Source organism: Temnothorax curvispinosus, unplaced genomic scaffold (assembly GCF_003070985.1).
Source record: "Temnothorax curvispinosus isolate PA1 unplaced genomic scaffold, ASM307098v1 QBEX01003408.1, whole genome shotgun sequence".
Taxonomy (NCBI): domain Eukaryota; kingdom Metazoa; phylum Arthropoda; class Insecta; order Hymenoptera; family Formicidae; genus Temnothorax; species Temnothorax curvispinosus.
Window position 1 is genome coordinate 1,232,411 of NW_020213188.1, and position 16,366 is coordinate 1,248,776.

The 16,366-nt window shown below is 36.1% G+C and overlaps 3 protein-coding genes across 7 annotated transcripts; 1 reads left to right on the forward strand and 2 right to left on the reverse strand.

Moving 5' to 3' along the window:
* Window positions 1-1,379: 1,379 nt before the first annotated feature.
* LOC112452496 (flightin) lies at window positions 1,380-3,537 on the forward strand. 5 transcript variants are annotated; one of them, XM_025012741.1, is made up of 3 exons: window positions 1,380-1,465; window positions 2,298-2,541; window positions 2,914-3,537. In XM_025012741.1, the coding sequence occupies exons 2-3, from the start codon at window positions 2,333-2,335 to the stop codon at window positions 3,161-3,163; spliced, it is 459 nt and encodes a 152-aa protein (XP_024868509.1). In that variant the 5' UTR covers window positions 1,380-1,465; window positions 2,298-2,332; the 3' UTR covers window positions 3,164-3,537. The 5 variants fall into 5 exon arrangements, with proteins under 5 accessions (XP_024868509.1, XP_024868506.1, XP_024868507.1 ...); XM_025012738.1 differs by lacking the exon at window positions 1,380-1,465 and adding an exon at window positions 1,470-1,557; XM_025012739.1 differs by lacking the exon at window positions 1,380-1,465 and adding an exon at window positions 1,491-1,732.
* Window positions 3,538-4,073: 536 nt separating this feature from the next.
* LOC112452441 lies at window positions 4,074-5,507 on the reverse strand. Its single transcript, XM_025012641.1, has 3 exons — window positions 5,426-5,507; window positions 4,917-5,113; window positions 4,074-4,664 (listed from the first exon to the last, which is right to left on the reverse strand). The coding sequence occupies exons 2-3, from the start codon at window positions 4,950-4,952 to the stop codon at window positions 4,272-4,274; spliced, it is 429 nt and encodes a 142-aa protein (XP_024868409.1). The 5' UTR covers window positions 4,953-5,113; window positions 5,426-5,507; the 3' UTR covers window positions 4,074-4,271.
* Window positions 5,508-5,605: 98 nt separating this feature from the next.
* LOC112452440 lies at window positions 5,606-16,246 on the reverse strand. Its single transcript, XM_025012640.1, has 3 exons — window positions 16,142-16,246; window positions 10,404-10,613; window positions 5,606-7,667 (listed from the first exon to the last, which is right to left on the reverse strand). Exons 2-3 carry the CDS (start codon window positions 10,582-10,584, stop codon window positions 6,955-6,957), a joined length of 894 nt encoding a protein of 297 aa, XP_024868408.1. The 5' UTR covers window positions 10,585-10,613; window positions 16,142-16,246; the 3' UTR covers window positions 5,606-6,954.
* Window positions 16,247-16,366: the final 120 nt, after the last annotated feature.

Genomic DNA, 16,366 nt, shown 5'->3' on the forward strand with positions numbered 1-16,366 from the left:
TGACAGTGAATATCGGAATGCAGCCCTTATCTTGCAAATATTATATAGTGAATTAAATAAATCCGTTATCCTTCAATTGCGTCTTAATTAATAAATAATAAAATTTTTCGAAACGCATAATTAAATGTCGGAAAGATACAATTAAAAATTTTATCTTCTAGACCTAAAATGATACTTTTTTACGGTAATTGTAAAATGAATAATTTTAATTATATTTTCTTTTAAAACATTAAATGTAAAAAAATATATATGTATATGTTGTTTTAGAAGTTTGGTTTGCAGTTTTTAATAAATATTGTATTAATTCTTATTTGATTCTTATCTTATTCTAAATAATATTGTGTTCTTATTTTCGATTAGAGTAAAATAGAAAGTAATTTTAATTCTTTGTTAAAATAACAGAATATTATTTGTTTATGTATCAAATTTATCACGGAATAATAAACATTATTTAATTTTAATAGATAAATCTATTTTCGAGACATCTTCATTAACAGCTGGCTTAAAATCAGTCTCGTGTTGTTAACAAAGATCTTGAAAGTAGATTTACCTTCCAGTAATGTTATGAATTGAACACACGCAACTTTGGCAAACGGTTAATTTAAATAATATTCAATTATTTTAATAGAGAGTTGAACTTTTTATCTTTAATCTCAAATTAAATTGGGCGTATTTAATCCAGGCACATACACATTGTTGCAAAGGTCGCAAATATACATCTCAAGTTCGTACGCGTCTGAATGTTACATTCTGTTACAATTTGCGTGAATTATAGTAAGTAAACCAGGGTACGATGTCAATGTTGCTGCCGAATAATTATACTGTATCGTTCAATGCGCACAAATCTTTAATTGGGCCATAGTAATTCGCTTATAAATAGCAATAATTGACCACGTGTTGAACAATAAACTCTCGTAACGTTCAAGGTTTCGTGACGTAACATAAAATCAGCAAGTCGAACGGCAGCGACGAAATTATACGGCAGATAAATAATTAATCAAGGATGAGATTTATGATATTTAATAATCTTATTTCGGCGCAGATAGGTTTCATGGCATTAATTTTATTTCGGCGCAAATGTATTTTATGACATAAAGTTTATTTCGGCGCAAATTATCGATTTCGATGACTGTCGCGGCGTTTCCGTTCCTCCGGCCAAAGGTACGTGTCATCTTTGCTTTTTCAATGTTAATAAGCGTGAAATGGCACGAGGACAAGTGTCGAGGCGCGCGTTTAATCGCAAGCTAATCGCCGACGCACGTGCGTGTGCGTACACACACGAGGAGAGAGGAAGAGAGTAGTCGTCGCAACTCGCAGCAACTCGCAACGCCAATAATTGTAGCCGATCGCGTGCCAAATCGTCCCCTCCTCACCGAGGCAGAGGAGCGCACCTTCAAAGGGACGAACGGGGTGTGGAAGATGTTGCTAAAATAAAAGCGAAACCCAACAAGGTCCACGGGAAGTGGTGAGTCGAGCCCGCGGCGCGCAGAAGGGCCGGTCATTTTTTCGCAGTACGCGCGAGTGCGAAAGCAGGAGCTGCAGCCGCTGCAGGCGCAGGTACATCGCGCCCTCGGAGAATCCCTGGCCGCGTCGTCGCCGTCGTCGGCGGGGAAGAGACAGTGAACGATAGTTTTGACCAGACCGTGGTTTTGACAGTGAAATCGAGAGATTGTCTTTCGTCGTTTGTGCTTTTATCAAATTGTCCGTGTTAGTGAAATTCACCATCCTTTAGGTTTTTATTTTATCTGTTTTGAACACGAGATATTTTTTTATCTTTACATTCATATTTCATCGTTATCTACGTTATAAAGAAGAAGTCGTGGTCTCGTCGTCAGGATGCGTAAAAACGACGCTATCATATTACTTTGCAAATCGTGATTATTTTCCATTATCCGGTTTGTTAATGATGAGCGACATATAATTAAAGATTAAAGGGGTATTTTATATGTATAAATTTAGTGTGTTAGCCAAGACGTTTGAATGCTTGGAGCTCGGTATGGCATTTAGTTTCGCCACAAATACCAATTGATACCTCAGCCAAACGGTTTGTTGTGTCTTCGATGACCTGTTTCTTCATACAATGTATACATATATATCAATCGGCTAAATTAATCGAGAATAGAAGCGTCATGAAAAACGAATAGATCTTAGAGATAAAAAACGGAACAGATATCACAAAGGAAGAGATTAACGAAGGAATAATTTCTAATTATTTATCAAGCCAATTTCGTTGTGATAATCTTAAGAATGACGGATTTATATGGCACTTATATTTAACGCGATATAATTATTTGCAGGCTCAATATCAAAGTGAATATATAACGAAATTACGATGTCGTGGGCGGATGACGAAGCTGCACCGTGGGACGTTGAGGAACCGGCTGCGGAAGCGGTTGTCGAGGGTGCAGGGGAAGGTGCGCCAGCCGAGGCAGCTACCACTGACAGACCGGTCCTGAAATTATTGAAGCTCGAGCCTCCGCATTACAACCATCATTGGGTTCGACCACTGTTCCTCAATTATGCGTATCTTTACGATTATAGGTAAATTGTGTGATTATTGCGATTGAAAAACACAAGTTGATACAAATGAAATTAAAATCAGATCAGAAACATTGCAATCTTTCACGGAATTTCAGGGAATTTTTTGCTGCTCGATGAAACAGCATGGTTTAAGTCGAGTTCGAGTTTAAACAATTTTTTCGTTTCAAATATTATGTGAGAGAAGAAAAATATTTCAATGCTTTTATGTATACCAAAGAGTTATAATTACAACATGATGAATTTTAATAAGAGTTGAAATTACATTATTTATATTTAATTGTAGAAAATATTGGACTCGATGGCGATCGAAAATTATAATCTCGAAATTATCTCTCAATATTCAATCTCGGTAACGTCTTTTTTATCTAATAGGAAGAACTATTACGACGACGTGATCGACTATCTTGATTCGAGGCAGAAGGGTATATACCGCGAGCCACCTAGAGCTCAGGAATGGGCGGAAAGGGCTTTGAGAACCTACGATGAAAAGAATATAGATAAAAGCTTCAAGCGATCGGCCGACATGAAGTACCTCACCAATATGAAACGCATCCAGACATCCAGACATTATAGCTACCATACTCGTGCCTACTATAGTTTGAAATATCAGAAGATCCTGTGAATCCCGCTCTGTTAAAAGCTGTTAAAAGGCAATCATCAAAGACAACTAAAATCTCATATATCCACTCACGTGTATGCAGTCTCTCACGTGTAGGTCTTTATCAATATTTATTTTTTAACGTAACATCTTTTTAATCTAATTATCTCTGTTGTGTCGTCTTTTTGCGACTTGACAATTTTTATTAGATGTTTTGTATAAGCTAGTAATATAAATAGGATTGCAATTCAAATGTGTTTGATGATACTGACAAAATCGATAATGCAACGTCTGCCTATTGTAGCTAAAATGATGTATATTTGTACACTCTTTTTTGACATGTGGTGTATCATTAAAAAAAAATTGGCATTGTAAAATATATCTTCACTCTTAAACGTCAGAAACTTTTTAAGTCAATTTTGTATTATCATACACATATTTTCTTTTGTAACCAATATTTAATAATTTATTAAGTAATTAATAATTTAATTTAATTTTTCTAGGGAAGAGAAGTAGTAGGATTTATTTAATTTTATTTGATACTTAATATTTATTATAAATACGAATAAACTATAATATTTCTTTATTAAAGTACATAGTAGATAGGAACAATCTGCTTGCGAAAAATATTATTTCAAGAAATAAAAGAACAGTATCTCGTGATCAACTAAATAAATAAATGTATTTAACAATTATATTTCAATGATTAGATAAAATATAATAAGAACTTAATTATTAAAAATATTTCTGGTGATACAGTTGATGAAATACTGAATATTCTAGGCTTATCAGAAAATATTTAAAAAACAGATTTTTTAACTAACTTGAAGTAGATTTTTCTCTACATAAAAGTACGAGTAATTTTTAAATGAAAAATGATTAAAAATAAAGGATTATTTTCAGGAATTAATCTTCAAATGCAAATAATGGATAGTATATATATAAAAGCATATTTTTCGTTCTATTTCAAACGATCTAGATTTGAATAGACAAAATTTTAATTTAAGCATTAATTACACAGATCTAATGTTGCAGAATTAAAAAGAAGTTTTCCAAGTTATAAGAATTTTTTACTAAAGTATTGATAGATTTTGCACACCGTTAACATTGAATAGAAAAGAATATTTGATTCTTAAAATGAAACGCTTTTCTTTCTCTTCAAAAACCTCCGTTTCATCGGCTGCATCGCGACAGCCTCCAGCGGATCACCGATTTCGCTGGTATCGATCAGTGAGTTGATCCTGCGCTGTCTTCCCGCCTGAGCAACGGGCTGAGCTGCTTCCGGCTCGCCGACCGGCATCTTGGGCCACTTCATCAGGAAGGTTTTGGGCTTCGGCTTCTCTAGCTCAACATTCGCGATCTTGCGCGTTCTGTCAAGTTTCTGCGTCAGCGACATCGTCTGCTCATCGTCATCCTGATTGTTGAACTTGGTCGCGTGTCGCTGGAACACGATACCGGCGGCCTCCAGTGTACTCTTGGCCTTCTCTATCTCGGCGTTTAGATCAATCACGTCGAAGACGCGATCCTGCAAGAAAGTAAGTCCATCAGATACGACAAAAAGATATTAAAAAATTTGTAGAACAGAACAGACGATATGAAAATGATGTTATTGGTTGTTCGAGTTACGTGCATCCATATAACTTAATTATGATTTATGATGTAATTTAAATTATGACAAACTAGTTTTTTATGTGTTTTATCGATAGCTTATTTCTGTATTTAATCTAATTTGATTTTTAACATTAAATTATCGGCTTGTTCTTTCGTTTAATTCAACCTGCATATCTCGCCGTTTGCGTCTCAATTCCGCCATATCCTCTTCGAATGCGGCAGCTGCACGTTCCTTGAAACGTCGATGAGTGATTACGAAATCGTCTTCATAAGGATCCTCCTGAATAGGTCTACCACGTCCGTCGACCAAAAAGTCTAACTCGTCGTAGAAATCGTCGCGATTTCCCGACAGGTTACGAGAACCTAAAATGTTAGTGGAATTGCTAAGATATTATATTATTAATTCCATTCTCTAGCTGTTGTACAATGCAACTTCTTGAGTTGAAAAAAAAGTAAATTTAATCATAATAATTAAAAGATAGTTTAAAATGATTCGTTACAATTATTTATTATAGCAATTTTTAATGAAAACTTTTTAAAGAATAATTTAGATAAGTTTATTTTAATCTAAAACACGTCGTTATGGTTGGTAAGAATTTTACTATAATATAGAAATACAATCGAATATGGAAATATTTATCAGTTCTATACTAACTTTATGAAATGAATTCTTACCTGCAGAGTGTCAACGCAGCTAGGGCGTAATCTTGTGCATGCGGAAAATGAAAAGGAAAACATCTAAATACATGAAATGTAGATGGTGAAATAAGAAGTACACACATATAACGAATAAAAGGAAATGTGATGGAAAGATACGTGGTGCACACATGTGTAATTTGACTTGCTCTCAGAAAAGAGTTTTCAGACAAGATTTATTCCTGAATAAGAAAGAAGAAATATACATTTATGGTAAATTTGAAAGTTTCGCCGTGTGTTTAAGAGTTTGCACATTACAGAGTTTGTCTCCGAATGGCGGAGAATAGTTTTATGAAAGGGGCAATGTTTCGAGACGGATTTGACAAAATGCGGTATTGCGTCTCTTTATAATATCGTGCTGGTGGTAACAAGTTTTAACATGAAAATGATTTTAAACATTAAAACGTAACGTATTTGTTAGGAACAAGTAACATTTAAGCTCCCTTGGTCGCACTTAAGGAGCAAAAAAGCGAAAAATTATGCGAGAAATATCGTCCGAAAATACGTTAAATCTTGAGCAATCCAGGCTTTATTGTGTTAATTAAATTATTTATCAAATTTCAGGACATTAAATAATTTGCAAGAAAATGTTTTAAATATAAATAGAATTTATAAAATTTACTTTTAATCAGAAACTGTTTATACAGAAACCTAATTTGAAATGCACGTTGGATTTTAAATCGTATTATTTTATAACTTATATATATTATTATCGTTTTCAAGCTAAAAATGAGGGATTAAGCGTATTTTCGAGAGAAACTTCTCGCATTAACGTATATATTAATACATTTATAATTACAAGATTACGCGTAACAAACGTACGCGCAATATCGTGAGCGTAAGTGTCAATATTGGATATTATCGATAAAATTTATTAACAATTTATTATTAGTAAAATTTATCGATAATTCATTGTCTATAACGCACTATAAAATATAATGGAATCGTCGTACGTTCATTTCGCGAACAGATCAACAACGATATAATATGAATATAATTACGCGACCGCCGTAAAAATGGCGATCGCCGCGTAACGGCGCATCGAAAATATTCTATATACTCGTATTCAAATACAACAGTGTCTTACAGCGATTTACAATCTCTATATTAAACCCTAATTGAGAAGAAAGATAGTAAAAATAAAAATTAAATAAAAATTACTACAATATTGATCTTATATGATGACAAAATAATTTTCCAAAATTATCAAAAGGCTGCAACCTAAATCTGTAATAACAATCTTGTTAGAAGCAGATTTATTTTAACAACTTTGTTTAACTTAATTATTTTTAAAAAATAATAGAATTTAAGTATAAAATCATATTTAAATAATATTTTTCAAGATAAAATCGACACGTTTAATGACTAGGAGGTGTTCTTTCTGCGACAGCTGTGATATATGAAGATTAACAATCTCCCTATAGTTGCTAAAAATAATCCGAAGTGTATATATGTTTAACGGCTGTAAAACACCGTTGTTGAATAATTAAAGTAAATCGCAAGATTCTCTAGAAGCTGACGTGCTTCTCCGTGCGTTCGGTGATGCGCACCTTCTTGTTGACGGCCGATTGTTGAGCGATGTCAACATCGGACGCGGCGGCAGTCTCGTTGACCATCGCTCTAAGGGCTGCTGCCCTGCGTTCCCTTTTGGCTTGCTTTTCGGCGAGCTGCTCCATCTCTGACTCGAGATCGTGGAGACGCGCCTTCGTCTGTATAGCCCGGCTTGCAGCGGCGCTGGTCTGCGCTAAGTCTTCGTCCTCGTTGATCAGCTTGGACCACCTGGCAAACGCCGGCTTGCTCTCGTCGGCGCGCTCGAGCTCGTCGAAGAGCTTCGAGCGTCTCTTATTGAAGCTGCTTTCGACATCTTCAATCGCCGTTTTGGCGCTCTTCCTGGCAGTCACCGCGTTCTCCAGGAGGTCGGCGTTCCTTCTGGCCTGGCCCGCGACGTTCGCGGATTCAAATTCGTCCTCGAGACCCATCGCTGCCACTCGAGCACGTAAACGGCGTGTCGTCGCTGATACCTCGTCCGCAAACTCTTCGCCCAGCCTGCGACGCGCCGATATGCGTTGCCCACGGCTGTCGAAGACGGTGTCCTCGTCGTCGAGAGCTAGCAGAGGGTCGGTGAAGGGTGGTGGTTGGGAGGCTCGGATACGAGGGTCGAGGTCGAGGTCAAGATCGCGACCGAGGGAGCCAGTGCGGGGACCGGAGAGGTCGCGTGTGCCTGCAAAAACCGATATCAGAAAAGAGAGTTGATTTGTGCAAAGGATAGGAGATGATGGGTTGTGATAAGGCATTGAGAAACGGCGCCGAACGATCGAGTTTGCAAAATCAACGATTTTGGATGAAAGAGAAAGGCTCTTATTACAAGAGATGGTAGCGGATGGATAAGAAGAAAAGATGGAAAATCTCGCAAGCTCGCAATTCAATAAATTTAGCAATTAAATTATTTAAAAATATACTTCATCGACGTTTCACCGTCGGTATTAATATATATACATACTTAATATATAAACATTTAAATTTAAACATTATAAAAATTATAAAAGAAACATTATGAAATTCGAATTATTTTAACTACATTTAAAGTATAAATTATAACCAGTAATGATAAGGGAGAATTCAGAGAAAACAAAATTTCGTTTAAGACGTTTTTATTTAAAACATCATGTTTCACATTATGCGCTGATAGATATCGAAGTATAAATTGATATAATCTTAAGCAAAATTAACTCCATTTTCGACACTGGTTATAATTTAATCTATAAATCCCTAACAAAAATATAAATTGATGTTAGATGCAACAGCAGCGTATAATTATAATAAAAATTAGCACATTGAGATTTATAATTATTTAAAATATTTTTTTTAAATATGCAAAAATATTGAAGAAAGAAATGTAAATTCTGTAATAGATTATAAATAAATTAATTTTATGAAATAATATTATCTTCTTAATTTAATAACGTTAAAATTATGCAACGCGTAAAATAAGAATTACATTGAAATTACAGTTTTAAGAAACCACGATCGGCCTCGTCGGTTACATTTCGTGTTTCTCTACTTACAACGACTCGACATCGGCTGAGTAAGCTTTACACAACGGGTTGCACATATTTTTAGTGTCGTTTGATCAAAAATAAATTCGGATGCGCATCACATTAACAGCCTGGCACATCTACAAAATCCCATCAGTGCGCTCGACTAAGCTAATAAACTAGCAGTCGCACCTAACGTCGAGCACAACGTTCGTCCTCATCCTCCGCGTTTCGCACTATCCGCGATGCCAGGAACATACAGGGTGTCCCAGATAATTATGCAGCAAAAACCGGTAACACGTAATCATTTCTTCTTTTTCGTCGGGAATTTAATGCGTTTACATTTTAATCAGGATTATCGAGTGTACATATTTATATCTTATTGTTTCTATATAGGTAATGTCATTTTTCAATGTAAGGATTTTTCCCCTCTTTGTAATGTTCTTGATTAAAAAAAAAAGAAGTATATACTTAATACGTAACTCTAAATATTACAGCAATCGCGAACCGATTTTCGCTACAGAAAGTAATGTCAAATCAAAGAAAATGAAATTAAATTAAATTTTCTTGGACGGCGAAATGTTGGCGTATTCATTTCTGGGATTTCCCGTAGGCTCCAGACGCTCTACTATTTTTATTCATCTTCGTCGCGATCAACAATTTATTGATGCGGTATATCTTCACCTTTTGATTTTCTCTGTTCTTCTATTTTTATGCAGCCGCGTAAATCTACTCGTCATCAACCGGGCGATCACTGTCAGCTTTATTGCGGACGTATTATTCAAGGAGACACGCAACACCTTTCATAAATCGCCACGCCGTGTGTCATATGTGTCGATGTGTGGCGTGAATGATACATGTGAGTGTGCATGCGTGCGGATAATCCGGGAATCAACGAAGGCAAAGTTTCGCGCAATGTCGAAATGAGGAGCCCCTCGAGAAGCTGGCGCGTTGCGATCCGTCGATCCTCGTCGATGATCGTCGCAGCAAGCGCAACATACGTACAGTAATCACACCAAGGCTCCCCGCGCAAAGTCAACGTGTACTTAGGAGACCAAACGTTTATTCAGCAAGATGATACATCAAATAGGAGAGACATAATCCAGAGACTAACTACACAGACGGCAGGCAAGACAATAAAGATCGATGCACGCAAAAGGATGACATCAACATTCGATCAAACCGTTAGAATGTGAGGGCCTCATTCTCGCTACGTACCAGGACCGCAAGCTTTAACTTTAGTAATATCAAGAGACCGACAAGATGGCCAAACTAATATATTCGTTCGTTGAATCCCTTAATTGCTGCGTTTCTTCTTCGTACAATTTTTCTAAATCCAATTATAAGTTTCTTCACACAAGGTAGATTAATTCTCAAATAATGCTCGATTTATTTTAGATCCGTTATTAAATGTATTATCGACATTGCTGAGTAATAAATATACGTTACATGTTAAATCTTTAGTAAGAATCCTATAATCTACAGTAAATATTTTACTACGGGTACTATTTCTCTGATGCGTATACACACTTTCTGTATCACTTCTTCGTTAACACAAATAAGTATTTAACAAATCCTGGACAACGATTTTTCCGTTCACATCCTAATCTCGAGCTCCGCATCGCGATCCCCCTCTGGTCACGTAATCGATCGAGAATCGCGATGCCGAATCGAATAAATAATATAATTAACAGTGCCTCGCCTCGAGGTAGATCATGCGAGTCGTGGGAGTTGGAAATAAAGGGTGGAGTTGGACGAGAGGGAGAGGGTGGGGTGGGAGGAAACAAGAGTTTCTCTCAAGTATTTTTCATTTGCACAACGAATCTATTCAGCGAGCCCCGTCGGACAATCTCTCGAGGAGGGTCTGGGAAGTCTTTTTACAACACTCCTTCAAAACCACTTTGGAAAACGACTGAGGTTACCGATGTCGCTACGGCGCGCCGCGATCTCGTCGGCTAGTGAGTTTCTCGGCTCCGGGAACAACGGCCGCGCGCTGTACTTCCGGTCTAGGTGGTCGACCATGGGCTTGTAATAGGACTCGCCCTTGTCGTAGTTGCTACCGTAGATGAACGTGCGCGGCCTGCTAAGGATTGGCCTCGACATCTCGAGATTCGGCTGCCTCTCCCTGTTATCTGTAAATCAGACACATTCTGCACTGCGATCTTCCGCGAGAATCAGAAGATTGAGATTTTCTTTGGGATAAGAAATACAATGCCCTTTCAAAACAATTCGAACTTTGTTCGATAAAAGAAACTCTTGATAGTATTAAATAAATTACCAAATTAGCACGTAACTATATAGATTCATAAACAGATATCCTATAAGTTCTGATTTTAATACAAAAACTATCAACAATTAAATATGTATATTAAACATATTTCTGAAAAAAGGGATGAAGAGGAAAAGTAAACTAATTCAATTTAATTATTTACATATTACAATCTATTAAATGCATCGTTGCAAATTTCAGTAATTTTTAAAAAATTACAAATTAATAATTTGATTGCTTTGGTAGGTCTAGTGTTAAAATTATTACTATCAACTATATTAGCAATAGTAAAACCAATGGCATTGTTATTAATACAGCAGCTCTAATTCGGATATATGAGCGAACGTTTCGGTTATGTACCACCCACATGGGAGAGCTAATAATGCTGAAAATCATTTCGCCAAACACGCGCGTACGACACGTGGTGATCCCCGGCCTCTCTTCTCCACGTGGCTTCCAAGAGACGCGCTCTATACGCTAAGTAACAGAAGTCTGGCGGATTCTCTCTCTCTCTCTCTCTTTTTCTCACTGGCGATTTGGTTCGTCATCGTCGGCAAACTGGAGCGAGCGGTTGTACGCTGGTCAAAAATAACCCGCATCTAATTTGGTGCCCGTGAACTGAACTGGCACGGCGCGCGGCGCGCACGAGGCCCGGGCCGCAATCCCCCTGGACGCGAGGCGCGAATCTCCGAGCGCCCACTCCCTTTCTTCAGGGCCGATTTCTACATCTGTGTGTACGTGCTTGGAATCGCAGACGCGGTTTAATTATCACGTTTTCGGCCTCTAAAAGAAGATAGGACACTCGAAGTGGCGTATATCGCTCGCGATGGATTAATTTGCTCAATCACAAATTTCTATCTTTTGTATATATTATTGTTGAATTAATAAGCTTTAAAAAGTTTTCTTATACCCATAATACACATTTACCTAAAATAAAGCCACGTTAAAAATTTTCAAGCCTTTCTTATTAGGACTCCATCCTTTGCTCATTTTTGCACCTATAAAGCGTTTATTTTTGTATCTATAAGTGATGTAAATTAAGTGATGTAAATGTCAATTAAGATTGCTTATGAAGAATTATTATTCATGCAAGTTGTTCGCCAACATATCCATAGAAATAACAGTCACAACACAACGTTGACGTTTATTGAGTAATGATTCAAATCTCCTTCTTGTCGCTTTCAATAACGTCGTTGTGTCGCAAGTTATCCTCAGCCTCGGATTGAAGATTAATGTCCGTCGACCCGCCTACGTCTTTTGTTTCGAAATTATTTTTAAATCGAGAGGCTGCGACCGAGACAAGAGACAGTAGGTACGTTATCGCGCATGTAGGCTAATGAGCGCTGTACATCGACCTATTTATTTTAGTCGACTATTAAATTACCGAGGCTACCTTTCTTCATCGATTTTATCAATATCTTCTGGTTTTGCGACAAATAGATTTGATTTACAGAAAATTATTGCGTTTATCAGCATTTTACGCATTTTAAACAGTTTTACTTTAACATAAAATTTAGTTTAACGTAATTTTTGAAAATAAAAATTATTTTATCGTCAGTTCCAAATTCTGGCATTTTGTGACGGTTTTCAACGCTTCACTTTCAACATTTGCATCGTAACACGACAAAGAGCGATGGACAAAACGCGTCAAGCGATGATGGAATTGTTTTGACAGTTAAGTAACGTTCTTCTTGGAAGCCGACGATTTCGTTCGTCTATTACACGGACGATAAACGAGGTGCATTTTTCCTGGCTCGACTATATGGATCATCGACACAAATATGTTCAATGATAAAAGTCAAAATAAGTGGTCACGCTGAAATCGCGCAACGCCTTGGAAATAAATTCACAGCTAGAAATATACAGCGGAATAAACTCGGAATAAATGACGTTCAGCACATCCTTTCAGTGGAAAACACGCGTTCTCGTCGAATCGCAAGTGCCAAAACGCGAGGAACGATAGCTGACTTCTTTCAATTAGATTGTCCGCTCGACTTAATTGGCAAGTACACGTCTGGCGCGCATCCGTTTGGAAAGTAGCTATGATTTAGAGCGAATCGGCTCATTACCCAATCTTTTGTTGACACATTCGTCGCATCTTACTATGCGCGATGTATATAGCCGCTGCTTTCGTACGTCTCAATTCATTCAAAAAAATCGTGTAAACAACGTATGCAAAAAACATTTCTTACGTATCCAAATGGAATTAATATAATTATTAAGTTTATTTTGTTCTATACGTTGAATAATATAAATATTTTGGATTTAATAATTTTCTAGAAATATATTAATAATTTTTGTTATTTTTAAAGTTAGGACTTAGGATACCTGTATATTATTGTTTATTAATTCATACGGCTTTTAAATATACATTGTTACCTACGTGTCAATTTGATAATTTAATCGATAAGTAATAACTGAGATATTCAAATGTTTAGAAATTCAAAATAAACTTATTTTTTATCGTAATAAAGTCTTTTATTTCACGATTATCGTGTTTTTTTTTAAATTCAGATTTTTTTTTTAAAACAAACAATATATAACAATAAAAAATACATAAATTAAATACATTTCCTTTTCTAAAAAGGAGATGTGAAGTTTATTGTTGCCGCTTTTCCGCGATGCCGATTGGTTTTCTTGCTGCGCTTACTTCATTTGCAGCTGTCATTGTATATTTTGACAGTTGTGTATAATAGGGTTAATAGTGAAATGTTAAAGATAAATAGCGCGCGCGTAGCGCGCGTCTGTAGTGTCTAGTCTATATAAAAAGTGAATTAAAGAGGATTAAGTCGGTAGTGAAATAAATCAGCGACAAGTTAAACCCACACGTGTTACACACAAGCACAGTAATGAGTTAAGATGGATATAATGCCAACTGTTTTAGATTCTGACTCAGCAGATCCTCGCTAGATCCACGTTTCGAATTATTAAACAAATTCCGTTAGAACTGTGGACTTAAATAAATCGCGCAATTGCGTCGCGCTCTCATGTCAATTGGCGCGGAGTATCGGATGTCCACCGTGTATATCGAGATTCTCTGGCAGCAAATAAACATTTAACACATGAATGAAAATTTAACGATCTCGTATAAAGAATCCTTTAATAGAATACTTTCTCTACGGGCAATGTATCAATTATTATTTCATAGCGATATAAACTTCTTTTTATATAAAGGCACATCAATTTCAGGGCAATATTTGATTTTTATTTAATTATTATTGTTATTGACATTTCTTGATACTATCTTTTAAAATATTAAAATATTTTTCTGAAAAACAGATCATTTAATTATTTAATCAATACAGCCTTTTGCTGTATTATTTCACCGAAATGCAGTACCTGAAAGGCAACGATATTAACAAATATATTGCTTATAAAAATATATTTATGCATTATTTGCTAATTGTCTGCAAAGTTAGATAATAAACGAATTTTTTATTCCGAAAACGGCAGTAATATTAAATAATTATTAGTGTGAAACCTAATCTCACATACGAACGAAGGATTCGCTCTAACAATAAGTCGGTCGATATTGCATTTACGACGTGCCACTTTTACGATGAACATATATGTTGTCGTGATTTTCGGAATAAACGTAGATTCGTGTAACTTTACGCGTTCTATACGAGGAATCTCGTAATAATATAAAATTGAATGTTTAGCCAGCGAGAACGGTGCTCGCAGAGATCGCGTTCGTTCTCTATCGTTGCGTAAGGCCGCCAAATTTAGCTAGTCGACACGGCACTTAAAAACGGCGATATCGATTACAAAATAATCCCAGTCGTGCACAATCGACATCACAGTTTCACGGCATAACGCGTAATAACGCAATTAATTGCAAACGCTTACTTTTTTATCTAATCTTTAATGTGTTAAATTTTATGCCACTGACATTAATATACACGCATTTCGTATTAATTGGTGTTATTTGGATTGAATAATCTTGATTGAAAAGATTAATTACACTTTCCATTACATCACGAACATCATACATATACTAAAAGAACAACGCGTCGCGAATACGCGATTAGATTAGATTAACGAGCGTACTATCCATATAATTTTGCATTTTACATTAATAATTGTTTAATTTTGTTATCATTTACAGAATTAGAAATTCGTCCGTTGTTTAAATTTTCAGGCAATCAACAAATCATGCGTAAATAAGTTTCCACAAACGATGTATTAACATTAATATGTCGACATTGCCTAGGTACCGAATTTCGAGGACGCGAAGAACAATATTGCATTAATTAATAATTAATAGGCACGCTTCATTGCAAAAATATTTTTATCATTGGAAATTAATATCATAAAAGATTGAGAACAAAATTAGGTAAAAATTAAAATATTGTTTTGAAATTGTGCGTTTATAAAGATGTTTACGTTGTTACCCCGAATAAAAATTAATATTAGACAATAGAGCAGTCATTTTATTGCAAAATGAAATGTATCTCAATGTTTAAAAGATGAATAACATTAATAATGCGCAAAGATGAGTAAAAGTAGCATAATTAATTCAATTACATTCGCGCGAGTGTCATGTATAGGCACTGCCAGAGAAGAGCGCGTTTAGTACGTATAGATACGTGAGTAATAAGCGCGGTTTAATTGCGCGGAGCAATAGCATGATTATTATTTCGTAATCTCGATTATGACAGACGATGTCTTTCAGCACTGCATTAACGATGCCAACACCGATTAGGAACGCAAATGGCGTACGCGATGGCATATGATGTTAATTTCATTCACAATGCGAATAATATATTGTTGCAACATGATTGAATGCGATAAAATATATGTGTAATTAATCAGAGCATCTCTTTGCAAAACTTTCTCCCAGAGAGAGAACTCTTCAAACTCAACTCGACAGTATACAAGATATCTCACTCTGAATATTGACCTCGTACATTTCCAAACTTTTTTCAAAACACATCATGTAAAAAATATCCTTTGACTTTAAAGGGTTGAATCGCGAATCAATTTTTAAGATTCAAGCTAATTTCATCTACGATAAGTATAAAAGACTCTTTGTCGCGTTATCTATTTTTAACTTTTGAGGAACTTTTTGATAAAACATTTCGAACAAAAATCAAAATGATGATGTGTTAAAAAAGATTTCCACGTATTTGTCTGGAATAAGAATCTTCTTATTATTATAAGAATTATTATAATAAGAAGATTCTTATTTCCGGTGCAAAGTAATACGATTGTAGTACGAGATTAACACAAAAATATTAAAAATTCAAGAATGGATCATCGCGACGAGATCCGTGATGCCCGCGCACTGTCGGCGATCTACACACCGTGTTAATTGTAATCGATCGCGACTAATCTCCTTGTCGCGGAGAAACAGATGAGAACGCGGCGCGAAAATCAGGTCGCCCTTACCTAAAAACGATCGTTAGGAGATGTTATCCCCCGGGATGCTGTTTCCTCGGAAGTAGCGGCGCGACTCCCACGGTCGTCGCGACGCCCGAATTATTTCCCACTCTTCTCACGTTCGCTCTATCCCTACTTAACTACCTCCCGGTGGTTCCACGGCGACCATGTGGAACAGTCGCCTAGTACAGTTCCAATTCCTTCAAAAGTTGGCCAAAATCTCGTTTAATGGTT